This window comes from Peromyscus maniculatus, chromosome 7 (genome assembly GCF_049852395.1).
Source record: "Peromyscus maniculatus bairdii isolate BWxNUB_F1_BW_parent chromosome 7, HU_Pman_BW_mat_3.1, whole genome shotgun sequence".
In the NCBI taxonomy this organism is placed as follows: domain Eukaryota; kingdom Metazoa; phylum Chordata; class Mammalia; order Rodentia; family Cricetidae; genus Peromyscus; species Peromyscus maniculatus.
The window spans coordinates 11,046,348-11,070,920 of NC_134858.1; the positions used below are offsets into that span (position 1 = coordinate 11,046,348).

The window sequence follows — 24,573 nt, forward strand, 5'->3', positions numbered from 1 at the left end:
ATTTCTCCTGTGCATCTCGGGGCACAGAGCATGTCTGACTGTGGTCTGCTCCCTGGCATCCAGGCTGCTTGGGTGAATCCCCAAGGCAGTGAGCACGGTTTCCCACAGTCACAGGCCAGCATCCATGAGTTCTCAGAGGGTGCCTGCATAGGCAGAGAGGACCCCCACCCCCCAGCCTCCCACACTTCCTTCCCCTCCTCATTCATCTTCCGGGCAGGGAGTGTGGGCTGCCAACTCCAGCAGTGCTGCTATGACTCAGTGTCTCCTTCATGAGCCTGTGTCTGTGGGGGCTGAGGGCCGCTGGGGCAGCCGCAGGCTCTGGAGCTAGCACTAAGAGGCGCTCGCATGCGCAGGGTGTCAACATGAGACGTGTGCGCTTCCTTTATGTCCTGTGGAGAAAAACAGTACAAGGAAGGGAAAGAAGAGCCACCTTGCTGTTTTACCCATTTATTATTTACAATATTAAGGCACAAAGTTTAAGCAGCAAAGAACAGGAAAATCTTTGGCTGACCAACAGTATCCATATTCACTGTGGGGGACTCCCCCACTCTGCATATGGACCCATCTGTACAGATCTGTACACCACCTCTCAATACAGTCCAGACGCAAAGATGCCAAAGATTACATGTGGATACCAGAGTGTGCTGGGCAGGGCGGCACATGCCCCCAGCACAGGGACACACACAACCACACCCCCACACACAGGGCAGGCGGAAAGGACAGTGGCCCCAGGGCACTCAGGCTGATGCTGGTGCCTGTGCTGGCTGATTCACAGAGTCTGACACAGATTCTGTCAGTGCCTCACTGAGCAGGAGGCGCCACCGTCCCTCCTAGAAAACATTCAAATACAAGTACTGTGGCTAAGCCTGTCCCCACTCTGCTTTGTAATAAATACTCACAGGTGTGTATGTGAGGGCAGACCCCCAGGCAAAGTCACGGGCAAACACACCACAGGCGATAAAACAGAGAAGCTGATCCTAGAAACTGCTGAATATGCATTGCCCTGGAGGGAGGGCAGAGGACACACCTCAGTCACAGCACACACGACAATAACATGCACTTAAGTGTATCTCCATTTCACAGAATACCTACTGGGTGTTCATACTGACGGATATGTGCTTAGGTCTGTAGCATATGCAGGGGGCAGGGGGGAGTAGAAGCGTGAGGCCTGGCAAGAGAAACAGGCTTGAAAACAAGGCCCCAGAGGTCACAGGTACTGATGACTCTTCCTACATGTCTTGATAGTCTTCTAAAAAGTGTGTGCATGTGTGCGTGCGCGTGCATGCATGTATGCGTGTGTTCGTATGTGTGTGTGTGTGTGTGCGCGTGCGTGTGTGTGTGTGTGTGTGTGTGGTGTGTGTGTGTGTGCGTGCGTGTGTGTGTGTGTGTGTGTGTGTGTGTGTGCGTGCGTGCGTGCGTGTGTGTGTGTGTGTGTGTGTGTGTGTGTGTGTGTGTGTGTAGGTCAGAGGAGCATTTGCAGGAGCTGGTTCCCTCCTCCTACCACATGAGTCCTGGGGATCTTGGCTTTGGTGGCAATTCCCTGTCCACTGAGCCATCTCGCTGGCCCTGGGACTCTTATTCTGACTCATTGCCCTCTGTGTTCATACTTAAATCCACTTTCGAAAAACAAGGACCTCTCACCTCACGGGGAATCAGGGGAGTGTGCTAGACCCTGGAGGCCATTCTGCTAGAGAAGTCAACAACTGATTTACCTGGGGAGGCTGCGGCCCTCCCAAGCAGGAAGTTCATGGCAAACAGTAGGAGTTTCTGGATATTAAGAAATTCCACCTCATATGTATGCACTTAGATATACACATTGTAATATACTATTAAATTACTAAACAAGAAAGGGTATGCTACTGATAAGAGGGAAAAATACTGCTAGCCGGCTGGCTTCTGAGGTTTGTTACTATACAGCCTATCTCCCATGGAGCCGCCCCACAAGCAAATGCTTTAAACAATCCTCACACCAACTAAAGACATTTAGAACAACACATTAATCAATTAGAAAGAGTATAAGAAAGCCAACATATATACTTGGAGACTGGCTGACTCCGCTTTTGGGGAAGTTACTGGTTTTTCTCTGGCTTCGCCATTTAAGAACATTTGCCAGATCTTGCTTCCAACTCCACAAGAGTCCTTTGCTTAAAAGGGGGTGTGCGATCACCCCGACAACGCAGAGAAACATTGCACTCCAATGCAGACAAGGAAGAGGCTGTGTGCGTGGAGAACGCACCCTCCCACTCAGCACAGCTCTCCGCAGCCTACACGAGTGACCTGCCTGGAAACCCCTGGAAATCACTGTCACCTTACTGTCTCCAGGCCTTCAGCCTTATCCGACAGTTCCTAAGAGTCTCTAGTCTGTGGCAGGGAGAGGAGGACCCAGCTCATCAGCTCTTGGAAGGAGGAACTTCAGCCACTACATTTAGTATGTGCAGGTGGCTGAGGCCAAGCAGGGGACAGTCCACAGGACACGTATGTGGCCTCTCTGCAGGGGACACCACAGCTGCTTTCCTGATTGTAGAACTGCCGGGTTCTCTGTTCTGAGGCCAGAAACTCACTTGGAACAACTTTCTTGATCCACTCAAAGCGAAAGGTCAAGCTACAAGGGCTCCAAAGAGAGACCTTTGCAGAGCTGAACAGGACTGGTCCCCCAGGCCTTGTCCCTACCCCTAAGGAAAGCTGGGGGTACAGCAGGGCAGCCCCACCCAGGAGGCACAGTGGGAACATGCTGGCCACTCCACAGTTCCTGGTCAACAGCCTCTGGGAAGCAGAAAGAACAATGTCAAGTGTTTAGCACACACTCTTAATTCTTTGGGAATTAATGTGTTTTTCCCGGCAGCCTAGTGCTGTGAACCTCCAGACAGGATGAGTTCTTACATACAGAACCATCACTTAATGAAACCACCCAGTGGCAGAGACCTGACCTACACTTCTCATGTCCTACATGACACCTGGAAGCAGACAGACATCACCGCATGGCCCACTCAAGGACAAAGCAGGATGCTGGTCAAGTTATCACTAAACGCCATGGCCTTCACCCTTTACCCTGAGACAAGAGCCTCAGATCCTATGGTCAAATGCTCCTGGGATGCCTGAAGACTAGACATCTGCTCTATGAGGAAGGGCTTTTTAAAAAAATATCTGCTTTGTAGTTGTGCTTTTAATAGAACATGAAGACTTTTGTCCCCACCTGAGGGTGGTGGGGTTTGGTAGTTACAGGTTTGGGCTTAGTCCTGTTCTCAGGCCCCAAGAGGTGTGACAGCTTCCCTGTGTGCACACAAGTTATCACAAATGGGGTCACAGAGCACCCCGGCACAGCTCTGTGCATCATGTTCGAGGCTGCGCACTCCTCTTCTGAGTCTTTAAGTCCTAGCGTCGGCTTTGAAGCTGGGAGACGGGCTGTAAGCCTCTTGGGTCCAGTTTCGGCATCTGTGTGTGCGCTCAGGAGATTGCTCCTCGCCTTGTTCTCCTGGTGCTTTACGAACCAGTTAACAGGCACTTTTTCCAGTCCTGCATGCCGCCAGCACTAAAATACCTACGTAGTGCTGTTGTTCTCAGTGTCAAGATCAGATCTGTGGACAGCCCAGAGCTCGGAATGGCTGCTGAGTGCTAAAGCTCCTTCGTCCTGTATTTTCCAAGAGAATTACATAATGGAAGACTAGAGGGCCTTGGCCTTAAAGCCATAGGCGTTCTCTCAACATGGAGTCATGGACGAAAGCCACAGTACACATGTAGTTAAAGCCCCCAAACTGTCCGCGTCCCCTTTCTGTTTTGACAACTGAACTACTGACAGTGCAGGAGGGAGAGCTAGAGCAGGGACCTTCTGCCCGCCTGTGCAGTGTGTCTGGAACACTCAGACTAGACCGGGAGTAAACGGGGCAGTGCTTCACCCCGTGCTGGGAGACATGCCACCTAAGTTTGGGCAGAGGGGCTCAGACATGGCACAGGGCTGGAAGCCCTCACGAATTTCCCACCTCTATACACTCTCCTCTCTGGTTTGTCCCCAACATTGGTTGGAGACAACATGCTCTTAAGAGAGCTAGTTGCCATTAACTGAACTCCGTGCCCTATCCAAAACGGTCCCCACCCCGACCTGCATCCATCCTCCAGCTCCTCGAAGCTGGCAAGGTCTCCTATACTGTCTTCTCACCCCTCCCCCACAGGACACGGGGCAAGCTCAGTACTCAGGCCGCCAGAGACGTGAGACAAGAGGAGGTAAGGGGCTGGTGGGAGCTCCAAGCCCAGTGTCCGCTGCCAGGTGGAGCTTGGGGAGGCCAGCCCCACCTCTTTTGTCCTGTCAGATGGCTCAGGTGTTGGACAACACCACCTCTCCTCTGATCTGATCTGATCTCTTCTCCAGGCTACACCTCTCACAATCCATGCACCACCTCAAACTGGGGAGGTCACCATTTCACTCAGGTTTTCCCCTGGGGACAAGTCCTGAGCAAATGACCCGAGCAGATCCATCTTCAGTGCTGCGTTTAAGAGGGACTTTACAAATCACAGACTTAGCGCTCTTCTTTCTTCCCTTGAGGGAAAAGTCGTGATGAGGAAAGGGACTTGGAAAACAAATCCTACTGAGCTGGGGAAAGTTCAGGAGCCTGAAGGGCCGGCCATCTGTGCCCTGGAAGGCTTCTCTTGTGCCCTGCAGGAAGCCAGCAGCATCCACAGCAATGTGCAGGAGACCTTACTGTGGCCGCCAGGGCCCTGCCCCTTGCTCATGGTGGCTCATTTCCATGACATGGCTGCCTCACTTCGGGTAAGCTGCATCTCTTGTGAGACACTGGCCACACTGTGTGTCTACCAATCTTGGATTACAAAGCAAGTCCACAGGAAAGAAGTGATGAGGGAAGGCTTTGTGCTCACCAACAGCAACCAGGGCAGAAGGGGACGGTGGAGACCAATGGAAAGACCCGAAAACCTCAAATATGAGAAAGTGGCCTGGGATGCCTGGTGAGATCTTGGCAGCTGCCTGGGGAGCTGTGTGTAAACCACCATCAGGAACCTGCACACCTGTTCACACTGAGGTCTTCCCAGCAGGGCAATGGGGCTTAACTTTCAGGCATTTTTACAAGAGAGTGAGTGAAAACCAAATCAGAGGCATGATGTGACGTCAGTGACTCATGGACTCCTGCTCCCCATCCAGGTTTCCCGGCTCATAGTGAAATTAACAGCTGCAGCTCAGCTAAGCAAAGGTGAGGGGTGGGGGCAGCCAGGGTGTCAGCATGAGGCTCTGTCCCACTGAACACCACAGCAAAGGTGATAGTCTCCTAAGTCCCATACGTAAGGAAATCTGCTATGTCTCAGAAAACAGAGAAAAACACAACAAAGTAAGTAAGGAAATAGAGCAGAGGCAGAGACAAGCTCCAAGGAGTTAGGGTGGGTGAGGACGTGGTCACAACATTCCCATCCTGTTCAGACAAGCACAGCCTCACACTGAGCCCACAAACCAAAACAGCCGAGTGGGTGCCAAAATTTGCCTGTGGAATTCCCCATTACCCTGGATGTATCTTCGAAGGGCAGGCGCGCACGCATACACACACACACACACACACACACACACACACACACACACACACACACACGCATGCGCACGTGCAATCCCATGATGGCACAGCAACACTACATTATGCCAAGATGGGTTTTCAGGATTTCCAGCAGATTCTTCTTAAACCAAACCTTCTAAGAGGCAAAGGGGACGGGGTGATTCCAAGGAAGGCCCAGCTCTTCTTCATCTGTCTATAAGCCAAGAATAGGGGAAGCATGGAGCCTCCCATGACATACACTTTCTCTACAATGGAAAATCTCACTCCTATTTCTTCTCAACTCTGCTTCCAAGTCTGCATGCATCTTCTCCCCCTTCCTGCAGTCCTGTGAGGCGGCTGCTCTGGTAACATGAAGTGTCTACAACTGCCTGGTTTCCCAGTTACTACCATCTAGGTCTTCTCTTCTTTCAGCCATCTTTCTCGTCAGCATGCTGGTGTGAAACTCCACAGGACGAGGGCTAGATGAGCACCTCCATCATCTCCCCATCTGGGAACTCGGGCTTGTGCAATGAGCTGCTGACACGGCTTCTGTGGTCTGTCGACTTCCCATGGCCAGGAGAGCTCTCTGTCAAACCGAGGGCAAAACATCAGCCACCAGGAGCAGGTGCCTTGGTTCCCAAGCATTTCTAACATCATGGCCTGCCTGAGAGTCTCAGCCACCTTGGTGTGCTCATGGGAGGCTGAGAATATCTCAGTGGGGAGTACAGAATGACTGGTGGGGGCCTCCCAGAGAAGACAGTGTCTCAGGGTTCTGGACTGAGTAAACATTAAGAAAGGAGAAAGCTGCTGAAGACCCAAATTCCCCTATTTCCTGTCTGTGAAGATGTGAACAAGCAGCCTCACACTTCAGTCCTGCCTTGCTATGTCTGCTGTGATGGACTGTTCCCCCAAGCCGTGAGCCCACAGTAAATCCCCATCCCCAAGTTACTTCTATCAGGTATCTGTTCTACCTACCCCCTGGGCAGGGTAGAACACACATATGGCCAGGTCACTCGAGCTGGGGGCTCCTCTTCTTCAGTAATGAACTAAGCACATCCAGACACATTTTAGTCCTCTAACAGTGAAGAGCACACACAGTCTGAAAGTCACTGTGACGACCACTACTGGAACAGAGGAGCCGGCTGGGCTTCCTGAACTTTCCACAGCTCCCATCTAGATTCCCTCCCTCAAGTCACACAGTGTCATGGGGACTCGAAGCGTAGTAGAGGTAGGGGCCACATACCCGGTTTCTCCACGGTGCCTTTGGCAGCTGGATGTTTCAGGATGGGGCTGTTGGAAGGGGCCGTGCTCAGCCTGCCGCGGCTGGGGAGGGAAGCCATGCTGGGCCAGAAGAGCTCAGTGCTCTTGTCGGTCTGGGTGCTGCTGTCCTTGCTGCCTGTCTTGGCGTGGGTGCTGCCGGCCGACGTGCCGGAAGCCGGAGGCGACAGTGCAGCGGCAGGTGTGGTCGGCAGCAGAGGGGCAGAGGCCTGGCCCTGATGCTCCTTCCCCAGCAGGAATCCTGAGGGAAGAAGAATGGCTTTTCAAGGATGATCTGTTTCCCTCCATTTCCTTTTGTAAGAAAATTCATTTTTTTTCCAGACTAGGGATTACTTTATTTATTCACTAAACCCTTAATAAGCAGCACATGTGTGTGTGCTTAATGAAATGAGAAATACTCCTATATTATGTCCCCTGTCCTAGGAAATTACATTCTTTGTGGGGTTGGTATTTGTATTCTAAACTCAAACAACTGAAAACCATAGTTGGGAAAAAAGACCCTTGCCACTCAGCCCCGCCAACATGAATCCCACCTCACCACTGCCCAGACTCAGACACAGTGATCTAGATGTGGGAGAAGAATAAATCTCTCCTGGCATCTGCTCAGCAATTAGGAAGGTGGACACTGTCGTCTCCGACACCTCTTTAAGTCCATCATGTGCGAGATGGGAAAACCTGAGGTCCTGTGCAGGAGTCTGTGAAGGTGGCCTCCTGACCCTCGGAGTCCCTCCTGTTTCTGTGACTGGTATGTGGGCACCAATACACTGAGAAAGAGGTATACTGGTGCAGACAACATGGCAGTCTTCCTTAGGCCACAGTGCCCAACTCTCAGGCCTTGTGTTGACCTGCTAAATGTTGAGATACAAACCCAAGCATCAGCGATGTGTACCTGGATGCATGTCACAGATTTATCCTAGAGACATTTCCATCAGAACTGAATAATTTCAGATTTCTTAACCAGATTTGCCTCTCACTGGGTTGGGAGCTAAGTGTCTTTGGGATCGTCTTTATCATAGTTGCTGTCCCCACAAAATCTCTTTGATGAGCTGAGGTTATAGGGTCCACCAGTAGAGGGACTTCAAACAGATGCTCTGGCTGAGAGTCTTTGATTCCCTCAGCTCAGTGGGTTCATCTGGAAACCCTTATAGCGTGTAGGACAAATCAGCCAGCTCCCTCTGAGGTCCTGTGCTGGAAAAAACTGACTCTGGGCAGAGCAGAGAAATGAAAACATGTGCTGAGCCAGAGACAGATGCCAAAGAAGGCCAGCCCCCTGGAGTTGCCAGCAAGCAGAGAAAGGAACAGAGGACTTGGACGCTTGCTCTCCAAGCCCACTGGCCCAGCCTGTGAGCAATCCTGTCTACTTTAGGATACCACTCCAGCTAAGACCACTCCTGGATAATTCGAAACATTCTGCCTGTACAACACGAGAAGACTCCTGTCCTTGACAGTGATTCTCTGGGCACCCTTTCCCCATTATTTGCTCAAGCCTTTTCATGTCCCACAGGTTTAGACACACTGTGGAGCAGTCGCAGACATGGCCCAGGATGGAGTGACATTCTGAGGGTTTGGTAGTTTGAATGTAATTGGCCCCTATAATCTCCCAGGGATTGGCACTATTAGGAGGTGTGGCTTTCTTAGGTAGGAGTGGGTATGACCTTGTTGGAGGAAGTGTGTCACTTGGGGGCGGGCTTTGAGGTTTCCTATACTCAGGATATGACCCAGTGTGTCAGTCAACTTCCTGTTGCCTGCAAGATGTAGGACCCTCAGCTCCAGCACCACATCTGCCCGCACACCACCATGCTCCCCACCATGATGATAATGGACTGAACCTCTGAAACTGTAAGTGAGCCCCCTCAATTAAATGTTTTCCTTATAAGAATTAATTGCCTTGGCCAAGGTGTCTCTTCACAGCAATAGAAACCTAACTAAGACATGGGGCTCTAGGTTTGTCCTGTTAAGACATTTTATGTAGTTCCTGTCAACAATATTGGTAAGAATCAACGTAAGCCCAAGAGCTTGCATAACCTTCAGCATCTACACAGCGCTTTCATGCATCTGATTTAACTCTCCAATCTAACATGACTGGCTTTCCTCCTCACTTGAAGAATGTTTAAATTGAGATGGAGTCGGGGGTCTGGAGAGATGGCTCAGAGGTTAAGAGCACTGGCTGCTCTTCCAGAGGTCCTGAGTTCAATTCCCAGCAACCACATGGTGGTTCACAACCATCTATAATGAGGGCTGGTGACCTCTTCTGGCATGCAGACGGAACACTGTATACATAATAAAGTATTTTTAAAAATTGAGATGAGGTGACATCCTGAGTCCTGGCAGTGAACGGGAGACCACCTGCCAGTGCCCTGCTCTCTGGGTCTGCATCTCACCTATACTCCCCTTCCAGGTCTTCTCTTCCTTCTTCTCTTCCGCTAGCTGGCTGCTGGTAAGTGAAGTCTGGCGGGAATGTGTCCCGGTGGTTGCTGCAATGGACGGGACAGAGCGGGCAGGCCGCAGGCTGGAAGAGTCTGTTTTCCCAGTGTCCTTACGGGACCGCTGCTGAAGGACCTTTATCATGGCATCCTTCTCTATGATTTTGGCATGGAGGTTTTTAATACTGTAAAACCAAACCAAAGAAGAACAAAACTATGATTAAAATACCATTTAGTTAAAAAAAAAAAAAAAAAAAAAAAAAAAAAAAAAAAAAAAAACTCTGGAACACTTATCTCAGGGATTTCCAGAGTAATTCTGAGATACAGGGTTGGTGTACAGAAGCTGTCGGTCATAAGCAATCTGCAAGCTGCGCCCTCCACAGTAGATCAAAACAATGCACCTTTCCCAGTGCCTTGGGAGACCGGAGGACTCCTGGGAGGGCTGTGAGAATGACTGTAGCTATCTGCTAGGGACTCCAAGGACTAAGCTGCTTGTGGGAAAGAAGTTAGAGGAAAGAACTGAGGTAGGAATACTGGGGAGCACAGGCGCTCTGGCCCAAAGGTAAGCTGTAACTGCAGGGTAACTTCTACAGTGGAAAAAAAGGAAGAAATGGCTAGGTTCTTGGAGGGAAGATGACTTCCCCACTGATGGCTGAAGACAAGCAGTAAGCCTTGAGTTCTTTTACTAACTCTGATAGATACTTGCTGAGCCTATTTCTGGCTCAGTCTGGAAGCCCTGTTTTCACTTCAGCACATGGAGACTCAGGACTGGGGTCCATAGGCGTTCTGATGACATAAAAACCCCCGCTGGAAATTGTGTGTCCATCAGAGGATCGCACACTGACTGTTTAAAACTTTTTGTCTTTGGTGGGAATAGTAATTCTGGCTACAAATCTCTGGACCTCGGGGGTGAAATTTCCTTCTCATTCTCGGCTCACAGTATTGTGGAGGTTATAGAAACAAATGCCTGAACTAACAGGGACATACATTCTCCAGGTATAAATAGCTCGTCTTCACTTGTCTCCCTACAGACCCGTTGCATGGAGCCGCTTGCTTCTTCTCTCCAGGACAAGAGTCTTGGGGGTCCTTAGGCTCATGCCAGTTAGAACAGAGAACAGTGTGCCTGGGGGGCGGGGGTAGGCTGGCAGGAGTGTACCAGCAGCAGGTATCTCCACTTAGATCTGGTGGCCATCCATGGCTGTCCTTACGTGTACTCCATGTCCTGACACCTCCTGTTGGCCTGCACCACCTCCTCTTCCTCCGGCCAGATGTGGGCCTCCAGGGAGCTCTCACCATAGCTGCCGTTCCTCGAGTGGTTGACGATGGTGCTGTCCCTGGGGAGATGAGACACACTTTGGTGCAAGCCTTCCCCTGGGTCCTCCGCGCAAACACACTCGGAATGGAGAGAGTGGGATTTACTTCCTAACGGATGTGTGCTTTGCATTCTAGAGGAAACCAACAGTCCTCTACCTCCGCTATCCCACCTTGGGGGTCAGTCTCGATAGAGGCTGGAATGAGCAATGCTGTAAACATTTCAAAAAATGTGAGCGAAGGGCCACATGCTGGAAAGTGTCCCAGAAAAGACTGCTGTCTGCCAGATTGTCCTAAATCTTGGCCCGATTTTCTTTCTAAACTTAAAGAATTAAGGGACTAAGGGCCATGCTCACTGACCTTGATTACTGCAGCTCTAACCTCTCATCAAAGACACTGCTTTCCACAGCAGGCAGAGAGTGGTACATGCATCCACAATGGGCTGAAGTACAGCGAGTAAGTGATTGACTGAGAGAGCTCGTCTCCAGATGGGGCACTAGAACAAGCCCTACACCCAGGGAGCAGAGACTGGAAGAGCGAGGGGACCTGGAGAACTGCTGAGAAATGGTGTCTTCGGGACACGTCAGGGCAGTGGCACCCATGAACTCTCAGCAGCTATGGCTGCCTGCCCAGGTCCAGCACAAGACCATGCCAGGGACCATCCCAGCGTGGATGAGGAAGAGTCCAGGGCTGCTGAGAGAGTCCGTTTTCTTTAGAGACAAACGTCCTGCTAGCTTGTCTATGCCCCAGTGGTCAGCCCTGCACTACACGTGGATACAGGCAACACTAATTGGACTCAGTAGGTGTGTGTGTGTGTGTGTGTGTGTGTGTGTGTGTGTGTGTGTGTGTATGTGTGTGTGTGTGTGTGCCTGTGCGCGTGTGCACAGAAGAGGAGGACTTGAGTTCTAGAGAGGCATATGGATAAGAGAGGGTTCTGGGAGAAGTTGGGTATGGTGAGGGATAGATAAAATTAAAAGCATTATACTCAAGCCGGGAGTAGTAGTACATGCTTTTGATCCCAGCACAGAGAATCTCTGAAAGTTCCAGGCCAGCCTCATCTACACAGAGAGTTCCAGGACAGCCAGGGTTGATACACAAAGAAACCTTGTCTCGAAAAACCAAAGCCAAAACCAAAACCAAAACCAAACAAAACAAAAGCATTATACCCATGTGAAATCATGTAAATAAATAAACAAAAGAGACACTATCTCAGGAAAACAATATTCAATAATGAAAATCCCTTGCTTCTATTATCAAGGCTGTTTGCTAAGCTCTGTTGATGTTATGAGGTGTGGAAGGGTGCCTGTAGATGTGGTCTGCCGACACATGGATACTGTCAGTGCTGCAACTGCTACTGGCCTTGAACTTACTCTGCCCTCATCCTCGCTCAGTCTCCCAGTCACAGCTGAAGCTCTGCCTCTATGTGCTGTTATCTCCGTATTTTGCATGGGGGTTGGTAGCTACTCAACATACAGGCCTTTTACCCTCCTTAACGGCAGCCACTGATGAGCAAGCACTTATTCATTCAGGGAACGGCAGTGCATGGTACATGTGGTGTCCGTTCTTACAGTGTGTTCACAGACAGTGAAACTGGGATTGGCTGACTTCTAGGACACTGTTAGTGATAGAAAGGGACCCAGGCCCAGAGACGAAGGACTGCGGAGCCCTTAACCACGCCCAGCATGGTTCCAAGTTCCATTTGTCTTTAGGAAGAAGGTCTCAGCAAAGATGCATCATGATAAAACAAACACACGAAAGGTCAGGAGTGAGAACATGACCCAGAAAAGTAAACACTGTGGCTGTGAATACATCAGAAAAGCAAATCATGGAGAAAGCAGGCAGAACACTTTGAACTGCTACACAGAATTATAAACACCCCAGGGTTCACAGAAACAGCTACACAGGGACTAGGGGCTAGAAACATTTCCTACCAAGTTACTTTGACAAAATTCTTGTGGCACCAGAGGCAAATTTAAAAATTCATATTTATGCTGCTGATTGAGGCGGCAGGCACTTTAGTCAAACCCACATAGATAGCAAGTGTCCATAAACTCTGAACAAACACTACTTTGCTTTGAGATTTGTGAAGTTTTAAAACCTTGCCCACACATTAAAACAAAACAAAACAAAAACAAAAACCTCCTCTCCAAAATTCTAGCCAATGCGGTCAAGGTGAATAAAGACCTGTGTAGGTCAACCACCATTTTTATAAGGCCTGCTGTGTCTACTTGTAAAAGATTGTCCATCTCCCATGTCAGCTAGGCTTGTTGATAGTTCTGGAAGAGGAGGGGGTGGGGAAGGTCATGAGACCTGCAACCAAAGACCACGCTTCCTAAACAGTTGTCTGCAATTCTGCCCTGACTACACATGGCCCAAGGCCTTGGGAAGGGCTAGAGGATAGAGAGTACCCCTCTCCCGCTCTGTAAGTTCTCAGGGTGGCCTTGGTGGAGGGCCATGGTTTGCCCATGAAACCTTCTGAAGAGGGCTAGATGATGTTCACATTTCCCCCAGGGTAAGAATTTTAGCGCCAGGCAGCAAAACCAGTTGGTATATAAAAGACCATATTGTTTGTTTAAAAATCAGTGCTTTTAAATGTGACGTGCACACCTGACTGAAAAGTCAGGACTTAATGGCAGTAAACAGTCACTTTTGCCCATTTATCTGCAGCCAATCAGCATGGATACAGTACTCAAGATTTTAATCTTTCTCAAAATAGGTTGTGTTGTCCTTTTCCCCTTGGAGGATCAGGAAAACCATGTTGGAATGACCAAATTGGTTTTTTTTGTTTGTTTTTTTTGTCTTGTTTTTATAGGATTTATTTTGTTTTCATTTGTGTGTGTAAGTTCGCTTGCACATATGTACACACAGACACACAGTGTAGGGTGTCCAGAAGAGGGTGCAGGATGCCCTGGAGCTGGAGTTTGGGCAGGTGGGAGCGGAATGCCATTCCATCTACTAGAATTTTTTTGTCTTCAAGTAGCACTGCAGCTTTAGAATTTACCTTGGGTTGGGCAGACGCCTCAGCAATTGCCATGCAGGCATGACCTGAGTATAAACCCCCAGAACCCATGTAGGTCTCAGGCTTGTACCATGTACCACATGTCTGTAACCCCAGCACCCCCACGGTAAGGTGAGAGGCAGAGACGTAAGACTCCCTGAAAGCTCTTGAGCTAGCTAGACCGGTGTATTCCATGGGAAAGTGTGAAGAGATCCTGTGTCAATCAAGGCAGAAGCTGAGTACCAACACTGTTCTCTGACATCCCCTCCTATGTCTTCCATGGCGTGTGTGTGCCCCCACTGACATACACACACACATACAACTGTTTAAGAAAAATGGACATGAGTTAAGAAAGAGGATATAAACTAATAGTGTTTCTATTTTTAATTCTGTCATGGATTTTTTTTTTTTTTGGTGTGGGTGGTGGATATGTGTATAAAATATATTTGGTATTTTTAAGTATAAATCTAATATAAAGCCCTGCAGCTTCCCGTCCATCCTGAAAACCAATTCTAATTGTATAGATGTTCATTGAGTTGTATGGACTTTGGGTCTGGTTAATTTTCCTGTGTGATGTTTTTAATTTGCAAGTTTTTTTTTTTAATAATAAAGTTTATAAAATTAAAAAAAAAAAGGCAGACCCTGCTCCTTGCGATAGGCCTCCCTGGACCTCCTGGGGCCCCCTGAATTTTTTACTTGCTCTTGAGACAAAGTTTAGCTCTAGCCCAGGCTGCTCTTGAACTCCTCATCCTTGTGGCCCAGCCTTCTGAGTGCTGGGATTCCACAGTCAGCTCCGCCCCCAGCCCCCCCCCCCCCATCTGCAGCCCTGAGCAGGGGAACCACCTCGCACCTCTCGGCTGTGGCAGCGGCAGCAGCACTCATGGCAAAGTGCCGGATGGTGCTCTCTTCCAGGTACTTCTGCTCCCACTTGGTCATGTCGGCCTCCAAGGCTAGGATCCGCTCCTCCTTCTCCCGTACAAGTTCCATGAGGGCCGGGGCATTATATTCCGGGAGACTGGCTGGCTGGCCATTTCCATGTTTCTGGAGAAGTAAAAACAACATCATGATGCTCCAAATGGGCCACAAGATGGATCGCACCAACCTGGCCTGCCACCACCTGAAGAGGGACCCTGGGTTCTTCAGTCCTGCAGTGTCTACACATCAGCATCAGCCAGACCCATGCTCCCCCTCTCCAGCATGAACCACCTCAATTCAGGGGGTCCCTGTCCCATGCCACCTCCATGTCCCTCTATTTCAACCAGTGCCCACATAGCTCTATAGAACACATACTATTCCAGTTTTACACGGGGAGACTAAGGCCTGAGAGACCGTATTCATGATGTCCTTAGCTAATGCACAGCAGAGCTGGGTTCCAAGTCCAGCTCTGGCTCCACAGCTCAATGTAAACCATGCCATTAATATATACAAATTCGAGGACAAGACTTAGTCCTGGCCTCAGCTCTTCCTCCAGATTCCAAGGAGTGGCTCCAAACTGCCTCCTCAGACATTAGAAGATGAAAACAGAAGGCACAGGAAGAAGAGTGAGATGCCCAAACACGCAGGTTCTGGCTGCCAGACTGTCACCTGGGAAGGCATCAGGACCTGCCCTGCTGGAGGCCTGAGACATGGGGTGACACATGAGGAGGTGATCTTTAGGGCGGGGTGTGCCCATTCCTTTCTCAGAGAGAGGAAATAAGGTGGATACTATCTGGACGTCTCTGGGACTGAGAAAGGTCACATTTTAGACTTCCTCCTTAACTCAGGTATACCTAACCCATCTTTCCCCCTTCCTCACTTCAATCCGACCCACTGTCACCTGGGGTAAATGAACCTCAGAGAGAAAGAGCAGCAGGAATGTCCTGTGGTCTCATGCACCCTAGACAAGCAGGACACTGCAGAGGAACAAGTGGCCTCTGCTGAGGGGTGGAGACTCAGCTGTGCCCCAGTGTCCATGTTAAGACAGAGCTTCTCTGTGGCATGTTGACACCAAGCCACTCCACAGTAGGGTGGCCTGGTCTTGCCCTTCACAAGGTGTTAATGACTCTGAACTTGGTCACCCTATGACCTCAGCATGATTCCCAAAGGGACCAGATACAAGCCTTGCTGCCACAAAGCATAAAAAGCAAGGTGTGGTATGGGCTGCTTCAGAAGTTGTTCCTAGGCTGCCCTGTGGGCACCAGGAAGGGCCAGGCACTTGTGGGGCTATGGCCTGGTGACTAGGGGTGGGTGGGGGTCAGAGGCTTTGGGCTAGCCTTTTGCAGACAGGCTGAGCTTCCTTGTTCCAGAGGTGATCGAGTCGCACTGGAGGACATGGGTGGAACTGCTCCTGCCTGTCCCTGGGCTTCACACCTTAGGTGTGAACTGGTGCCCTTTATAACATCTGCCCCATGAATGATTCAAAAAAAAAAAAAAAAACAACAAAAAACCAAGGTTTATTTGGACATTTCTGCAAGGCCATTTTAACCATTTCTCATAAAACAATGTATGCTCACTAGCAAAATCAGAAATGAAAAAGTATAAAGGAAACAACAACAACAAAAACCCAATGCTTATCTTTTGGGTGAACAGGCAAAAGGGCCATAGTTAAAAATCTGCAGGACACAGGGCAACACTAATTACTTGTACAGTGATGCTGAGCACCAAGCTCTGCTCAGCTCTGGGGAGCGCCTTGCTCATCCTGGTCTCATGTCAGCCACATGCATGCAGATCCACTATTAGCTCGCCAAGACCCCAGGTGCAGGCTGGGTGCTCTCCCCAGAGAGCCTCAGTCCTGACACTGCTGTCCTCTACAGCTGAGTCTGGTCTCACAGCACCCAGAGTGAAAGATCCACAGATGGGCCATCTACCCACAGGGCTGGAAGCACATTAAATGGAAAAGAACATCCCTTCTGGTTCCAAATGAGCTCCCTTTGTCAGCCAGAGATCGCAAGGTCTACCATCTGTGTACCAGCCTTGCCCTCAGTGGGAAGATGGAGGGCTCAGCAGCTGAGCAACAGAAAATGGTGATGGAGAACAGGCTCTGTCCTGGGCCAGTGAGCGCCCGGTATAAACACCGGGAGCCCTTTCCTTACAAACCAGAACCTGCCGTGGAGGCCAGGGACGAGTTCTCCATTTTCTAGAAAGCGCTGGCAGCACTGTGCTCCTCAGCCAAAGGCACACTTCCAGAGGGGACTGCACGGACCTGCCATGCTCTGCAGCTAAGCTGACCTGAAGACGTACTTTCAAGTGCAGCCGCAACTTCTCTGCCTATCCAGTAGATAATTCCATGGAGCCTGCCTTGCATATATCCCAGAAAGCTGCAGAGAGAGCTCCCCCACCTCCCTCGAAAGCCAGGTGTCTTAGTTAGGGTTTCTACCGCTGCAACGAAACACTCGACCAAAAAGCAAGATGGGGAGGAAAGGTTTTTGTTTTTGTTTTTGTTTTTTGCTTACACTTCCATATTGCTGTTCATTATCAGAGAAAGTCAGGGCAGAACTCAAACAGGGCAGGAACCTGGAGGCAGGAGCTGATGCAGAGGCCATGGAGGGGAGCTGCTTGCTGACTTGCTTCCCCTGGCTTGTTCAGCCTGCTTTCTTAGAGAACCCAGGTCCACCAGCCCAGGGATGGCACCACTCACCATGGGCTGGGCCCTCCTGCATTGATCACTAAATGCAAAAATGCCTCACAGCTGGATCTCAAGGAGGCGTTTCCCCAGCTGAGGCTCCTTCCTCTCTGATGACTCCAGCTTGTGGGAAGTTGACACACACCCACCCAGTTCACCGGGCAAGCCCCAGCACATCTGAGGCAGGAGCCTCCGGCTCACCCGATCTGGCATTTCCTTCGGGAATTCTCTTTGCTGAGACATGTATGGACCCCGGGTTGGCATGTTCCCCTCTGTGCTTCCTCACAGCTGAGCTCCATGACCAGTGGTCAGCAGCAGAGCAGACACAGGAAGAGCTGTAGTTTCTGACCAGTCTTACTGCAGGGGACCCTGAGTTCCTTCCTCAACTGAACTCAGTGCTCAGTGTGACTCCTGTTCCCCTTCCCTGCAGCTCCCTCTCAGCTTCCCAATGTCACCACTGGAGACCCCGGGGAAGCCCCTGGCTTTACCACTAGCCCCGTGAGGGCTCTTCCCTGACCCACCACAGGCTCCCTAACCTGAACTTCTTCCCAGGCGCTGGCTCTCCACTGGCTACAGGAAAAAGCCACTCTCCGCATCTGGCCAATTGCCTCCCATGGTTGGGCATCCCCTCATCAAAAGCCCCCTCACAGAGTTGCATCCAGCTGCCCTGGCCTTGCAACACTTTCAAGGCCCTGTCCTTTACATGTCCTCCTCCTCGGCCTCTGTATTCTTGTCCTGCATGTCCATCAAATCAACGTCCGCTATGTAAGGTCAACTAAAGTGCATTCCCCCACTTCTACCCTCAAGTCAGAGACTTCAGGCCCTCTGGAGGCCACATTGGTGCACGGAGTCCACTGGATGGCCCCCAGGGGGCGTAAGGTCTGATTCACCAGCCCCTCAGCCGCCTGTCCCTCACCTGCTGTGTCCTCAGAGCATCCAGCTCCCTCTCCAGCCAGGTCCGCAGCCTGCGTTCCATCTGCTCTCGCTTCTCACATGCAGACTGCAGCTGGGTCAGGGCCTGCTGCAGCTTCTCAACCTTCTCCACATAGGCTTGCTTCTCTCGTAACTGAGGGGAGATAGTGAAAAGTGGACACCAGTGAGTGCTGCAACTGGGCGGGAAGACAGCTGGAGCCCCCAGGCAAACTGCAGGTGTGTGCACCACCCCACTCCATCTCTCGGGAGCCTGTGGCAGGTACAGCAAGAAGGCCAGGTCAGGGATGGAAGGCCCCTTGGGGTGCCTGCTTTGGGCCTTGTGAACAGCTCATAGTCTCTCTCATCACTTGTTTTTAATCATAGCACCTGCAGCCATTGGAAATGAGACCAATAAAAAGGTTTTAGTGTATAGAAATGCTTAGTCTCTAAAGTTAAATAAAAAATCATAAACCAGAAGTTATTTACATTATCACAAACTGTATCTGTCTACCTATATATAGATCTGTGAAAAAAAAGCCTGGAAAGATCCTTAAAGTATTTGTCATGTTTATCTGTATGGTAGAAAAGCCATTTATGCAAGAATAGTAAGAAATTTATTATTTTCTAATTTTTCTCTAATAAATAAATATTTATATAATCAATACATGACAAATATAATTAATGAAACAATACAACATGCAATAAATTATATATACATATGATTTGTATATATGCATACACACATATTGTATATTTGCTAGTGAATAGAGAGTGTCTTGCTTCAGCAGCTTATGGAGTAACTTTTTCCTCTGCAGCTGAATAGCTTCCTACAGGGACAGGAAGGGCACAGTGAACACCTGAGGCAATGACTGAGGAAGCAGAAACGAATGTCAACTGATTACATAAACATAACACAGGTATGGATTTAGTGTCGTGGCCCACAGTGCCAACCCTAACCCTCAGTACTTGGCACTCTGTCTGCTCTGGGAGTCTGGCTCACATTCACAAATCCAGGTGTTTTCTAGCTTCCTGGGAATCAACTCGGGCCAAGAAGTCATGCCAGAACATTTACTGCAAGAAGAGAGCGACACTGTTTTCCTGTCTCTGAGTGACTCAGCCCTGCGCTGAGGCATAATCACACAGGCAGGCTGCATCATGCCGGTCAGCCCGGCCTGGCAGCCTGCTGCTGCGGGCGGCCTCCGGCTGTGCAGCCGCCCTGCCCTGAGCCATGCCTGCTTCTGCTCAGCCCTGTCAGAGCCACTGGAATAATACAGAGCCCTTCCGACTGCGCCGGGAGGGGACAGCTACCACCGACTTCAGGGCAATTTTCTTTCATGGTGCTTTTGATTGTTTACTTTAGCAGGCTTCTGAGAGTCTGCTAGGCAGGTTCCTGGGTCTAGCGGCCTCGATGGAGCAAATGCCTCGGGTGTGCCACCATACATACTTACTTACTGAGTATACAGCCATCATGAGACTTGTCTGTCTAGGTGTCTATTGGACAGTGAGCAGTGTGTCTCCAATACCAGGCACAGACCAGCACACATCAAGCACTCAATGTGTAACGTTAAGTGAGAGAGTATCCCTGAGCATCTGCAGGATTCTTGAATGTGTGGATCTGTCCCTACATCTGTTTCAACCTTAAGGCTGGCGAGGAGTATTTCCCAATGAGGATGATTTATGACAGCCATTCTGCTTGCTGGAATTTTCAGAGCAATCCTGCATTAGGCACTATGCTTTGTAAGCTGTATCTCATTTAATCCTCCAGGACAATAAGAAGCAGCATTCTATCCTGCCTCCACTTGGGGTCTGAGGAGGCTGAAAAGGCAAACAGGCCAGATGACTTGGTCATAGTCACATAGCAGGTATGTCTGGGAGCTTGTGGGCTCCACTTTCAGCAGCCTGGCTCTGCACCCCTCTTCTAACAGCCACGGTAAAATAGACCTGAGTGAGTAGTGAGTGTAAGACACAGGGGTGGATCAGAACCTTCCAAAGAAACCTGTATAAAAACAGGCCAAGACCTGAGCCACTTTGGAGGGGCTTCCTGAGCTGTTTTAGAGGGGCTTCATTCCTCCAAACACAGACATGTAAAAGTGAGGCCAAGAAAAGACCATGACAGTGCTTGGGAATCAGTGATAGGGCCATGACAGTGATCAGTCCCATCTTCAACGGCCCATAAACGGCTTTCACTTCTAGAAGGAACATGAAAACTAAATGAAGGGGCTGACAAGATGGCTCAGTGGTGCTTGCTGTACAAGTCTGCCAAGCTGAGTTCAAGCCCTGGAACCCACAAGTTGGGGGAGAGAACCGACTCCATGAACTTGTCCTTTGAGCTCCACATGCATGCTATGACATGTGTCTTCCTCCACACGCGTGCGATGGCATTGTCCTCCACACACCATGCACACACCATAATAACACATTTAAAAAGGGAGCAATAAAAGAGTTTACAAAACAGAATTTCCCTTAGCTCCATGCATGGAGATGAGGCCTCAAGAATGATTTCACTGAGGCCAACAATACAGGGGTCCAAGCCTCCCTTGCTCAGAGCAGACCTCCTGTCAGCAAGGTCAAAGGGCATTTTCTATGATGACAAGGTAGAGCTTGGCTGCCACTCAGGATTCTCCTGCTGATATTATACTAAAACTTGAGCTTTTACACAGGACTTATAGGGTTAATGAACCCAAGGGGCACAGCCCTAGCTGCTTTCTATGCCAAGCTCCAAGCTCGGTATTGGCATGCTCTCTTGCTGTCCTCCAGACTTCCTGGCATCTCCTTGCCAAGATGATTTCTGCTTAGGATGCCCCATCACAGAGGTGCCAGCCACCTCTGCAGGGAGCCACAAGGGGACAAGCAGCCCTGTAGATAACATCTCTCTTCCTCCTGTCTCAGCTTACGGCCCACAGTCCCTAGCTTGAACCCTGCACATGATTCTTCTGATTCCTCTCTTGGGGTAAAAGGGACAGTCAATGGAACGAACAAGCTAAGCTAACGAGTTGGAGTCATCACAAGCTGCTAACCCTGGGTTCGGGTGTGCGGCATGGCATGGCCAACCTAGACACAGAAGTGGGTCAGCGGAGCACCAGCCCAACGCCACCCAACCAATCCTTTGCCTTAGAATTGGGAGCACAAAGACCCAGCCACAGTCACTCCTTCTGCAGAAGGCAGTCTCTTCTTACAGGAACTAATGGCTTCTGGTCATGCCAATCATTTGAAGCCCTGGGCACTTGCCTACCAACAGGGCAGGCTGTGGGCTCTTGGACCATGTCTCTCATGATTCTGCCTGGCTCCATGATGGGTAAACCTTCTATTCATTTGCATCTGGATGGTCTCCCACAACTCTCCTGTCTCTCCTCTGCCCCCTCCCCATGCTGGTCTCACCTCTTCCTCCAGCTTGATCACTCTGGCCTGGGCATTGCTCAAAGCCTGGTCCAGGATCTCAATGTGCCTCCGATGGTCCTCGCTCGCGTTCCGCACTGCTGCCAACTCCATTTCCAACTTTTCCTTTTCCTTCAAGAATTCTTTGTCTGGAAGGGGAAAAAAAGCAGAACAAGCTCCATCAGAAAGTGCTCAGCCTCAGGCTCACTGCCAGGCCACATCTGGCAAGGACTGGAAATAAAAAACATGCAAATGGCAGTGAGTTTCTGTTGCTGCTGCTTGGCAGGCAGTAATGGAGGGCGAGTGCAGTGAGGACTTCCTCAAACCCACCCTTAACTCTACTCGGGACGTGCTTCCAGTGATGAGGTGCTGGACCGCAGCCCAGTGGGGCAGCATGTTCTAAGCATGCACAAGGTCCTAGCTTTGATCCCAGCGTAGCAAGAAGGAAGAGGAAAGTACACACAGGAGCCAACAGCCCCCAGTTCCCCGGGACCCACTTCTCTGCGATCTCACCGCATGCTTCCAACCTCCCTTACTGCATCTTTCAAGCCTCAGGTCAAAGGGCAGGCACCACTCGCAATAATATTAAAATTCCCACCCACAGGACAGTAAACCAAGGTCTCTAGAGAGGGGTTCTTTCACTGCAGCATGACGAGGAGAAAGCTCTGCCCTCTAGCCTGACCCCCTTCTCCTATGCAGGGCCCCAAATTTCCCCCTAGATCTGTCAAGAGGGGATAGGAAATTCAGATTTAGGAAAACCACTAAACGAAAGATGATGATCACATGTCTTTGCAAGAGGGAGCTGTGACCTAGTCACCTTCCTCCACCTTTCTGATCAGCCTTCCAAAGAACAGGAACGACCACAGTCACGAGGCAATTGTTTCTTATGGAAAATATGTTTCTTGCTAAAAAAGCAGTATTTTTTTTTTCATTTTAAAAATACATTCTCTAGATATGCTTTCTACAGTAAGAAAATGCTAAAAAGAATTTTACATGTGAGAATCAAGGAGCCAGGCTAGATGGTGCAGGCCTATAATCCCAGATACTCAGAAAGCTGAGGCAGGAGGATGACAAGTTCAAGGCCTGGCAGGGTCACAGTGACTTCAAAGCTAGCCTGGGTGACTTAAGTGAAAGCCTGCCTCAAAAGAAAAATCAAAGAAGGCCTGAGGTATGGCTCAGTGGTTGGAGCACTTGCCTAAGGATGTGCATGCCTAGATTCCATCTCCATTATAAGCAAAAAAAAAAAAAAAAAGAGGAAGGGGTTGTTTAAACTATTAAATCCTACAAAAGAACCCCATGCAGCCACTCATACTGTAAAAAACCATCATGGTTGATGAGTTTTCTGGTTAGTCTTTCATCAAATTTACACAAGCTAGGGACATCTCGGAAGAGGGAACTTTGGTCGAGAAAATGCCTCCATGAGACTGGCCTATAAGCAAGTCTGTGGAACTTTTTCTTAATTAATGATTGAGGTGGGAGGGCCCAGCCCACTGTGGGCAGTGCCACCCCTGGGCGGATGATCCCATGTTGTATAAAAAGCAAACTGAGCAAGCCATGGGGAGCAAGTCAGTCAGCAGCTCCCTTCCATGGCCTCTGCTTCAGGCTTCAGTTCCTGCCTCCAGGTTCCTGCCTGGAGTTCCTGCCCTGGCTTCCCCGATGATTGTAATCTGTAAACTAAATAAACCCTTTCTTTCCCCAAGGTACTGCTGGTTCTGGTGTTTATCACAGCAACAGAAAGCAAATGAGAAGGCCTGGTAAAAGGTAATTAGCAAAACCATATACACAACATTCATATTTATAGAACAGAAACACGAAACTCCGACAGCAGCTTCAGCAGGATTTATTCCTCTGTATTGCGCCACCTGTCGACTGTTACCAGCCACACACACCGGAAGCTAAGCCAGCATGCTGCAGTGGGTGCATTCATCCATCAAACATTTCCCTCCACGGGCGATGACTCACGGATTAACAAGCAGCCCTCGAACACCGAGGTCCACCACCTTGAGCTGAGCAGCAACTGAAAGAGTGTTTCCCCAAAGTGGCAGAAAAGGTGGGTTTGGATATATGGCGTGATGACTAAAGAGGCTGAAGCTACCCTTGTTAGTCACCAGTCACCAGGGAAAGTCACGGGGCACACAGGAACCGAGCACACTTAGCACTGTGGGCAAGGAGAGGAGGACCAGGAGCAAAGGCCTGTGTCCAGGCCCACTGCCCTCTGAGGCAGAGCAGGAACCCAAGGTGCCTGGCACCCACTGGGGTGTCCTTCTCACTTAACTGAACAAGTTATGTCAGTGGGTCCCAAGGGCGGGATGCTTCAGGGAGACAGACAGCCACTGCTCAGCTGGGGACAGGGTGTACTTCCTAGAAAGGAGCTCAGTGACTTAGGTCATCAAAACCCACTCCCAGAGCAGAGCTCGACTTTGGGTTTCTTCTGTCCCACTGCAGTGACCAAACGCCATCCCTCCTTATAACTTCTGCAGTGACCATCTACTATCCCTCCTTATAACTTCTGCAGTGACCATCTACCATCCCTCCTTATAACTTCTGCAGTGACCAAACACCATCCCTCCTTATAACTTCTGAAATCACCCCCCCCCCCCCCCCCCGCCGTAATCTAGGTAGCTCTTTGAACAGGTACTTTTTGCCATCTTTTCCTTTGTAAGCAAGAAGACCAGTGGTGGATGCACATTTGCTTTTAATGGTAAAGACCAGATTTTGTGAACTTAAAAAATCGTTTGCCTCTCCAGCGTTCTCTGGTTCCATTGAGATATAGCTGTGGGCTCTCACTGTAATTCATTAATTTAAAAACAGTTCCAAAATCTAATGGAAAAGAACAGGGTACAGAGTTTCTCTCCCATATTCTATCTGATTTATGTCATTGCCAGGGGTGGGGTACATTTGCTTTCACAGACATTTTGAGAAAACTGGTTTTTAAAGACTCTAAATTCTGTTCTGGTCTATATTTTTTACTGGGAGCATCTGAAGAGGATGTTTTGTTCTCACTGGACCTGAGTGGGAGATCAATGAAGTGAGAGCGTGGCATGTGAATTCTACCAGAACCCACTTGGGAGGCACTCAGTTTCTCTCTGTTCCCTCAGGGCATCAAGACTTCCAATATATGAACTTTGTGTTCACGCCCCAGGATGC

The 24,573-nt window shown here is 49.7% G+C and overlaps 1 protein-coding gene across 6 annotated transcripts in view; it reads right to left on the reverse strand.

Moving 5' to 3' along the window:
• Positions 1 to 431: 431 nt before the first annotated feature.
• The window catches only part of Amotl1 (angiomotin like 1), a 127,033-nt gene continuing 102,891 nt past the window's right edge, over positions 432 to 24,573 (reverse strand). For all 6 annotated transcript variants that reach the window (XM_006990515.4, XM_076575677.1, XM_042280423.2 and 3 more), the window contains 7 exons: positions 21,430 to 21,575; positions 18,056 to 18,205; positions 14,389 to 14,579; positions 10,438 to 10,563; positions 9,188 to 9,414; positions 6,772 to 7,047; positions 432 to 6,114 (listed from right to left, as the gene is read on the reverse strand). In XM_006990515.4, coding sequence (XP_006990577.1) covers positions 6,008 to 6,114; positions 6,772 to 7,047; positions 9,188 to 9,414; positions 10,438 to 10,563; positions 14,389 to 14,579; positions 18,056 to 18,205; positions 21,430 to 21,575 — 1,223 coding nt within the window. In that variant the 3' untranslated portion in view covers positions 432 to 6,007. The remainder of the gene's footprint in view (positions 6,115 to 6,771; positions 7,048 to 9,187; positions 9,415 to 10,437; positions 10,564 to 14,388; positions 14,580 to 18,055; positions 18,206 to 21,429; positions 21,576 to 24,573) is intronic.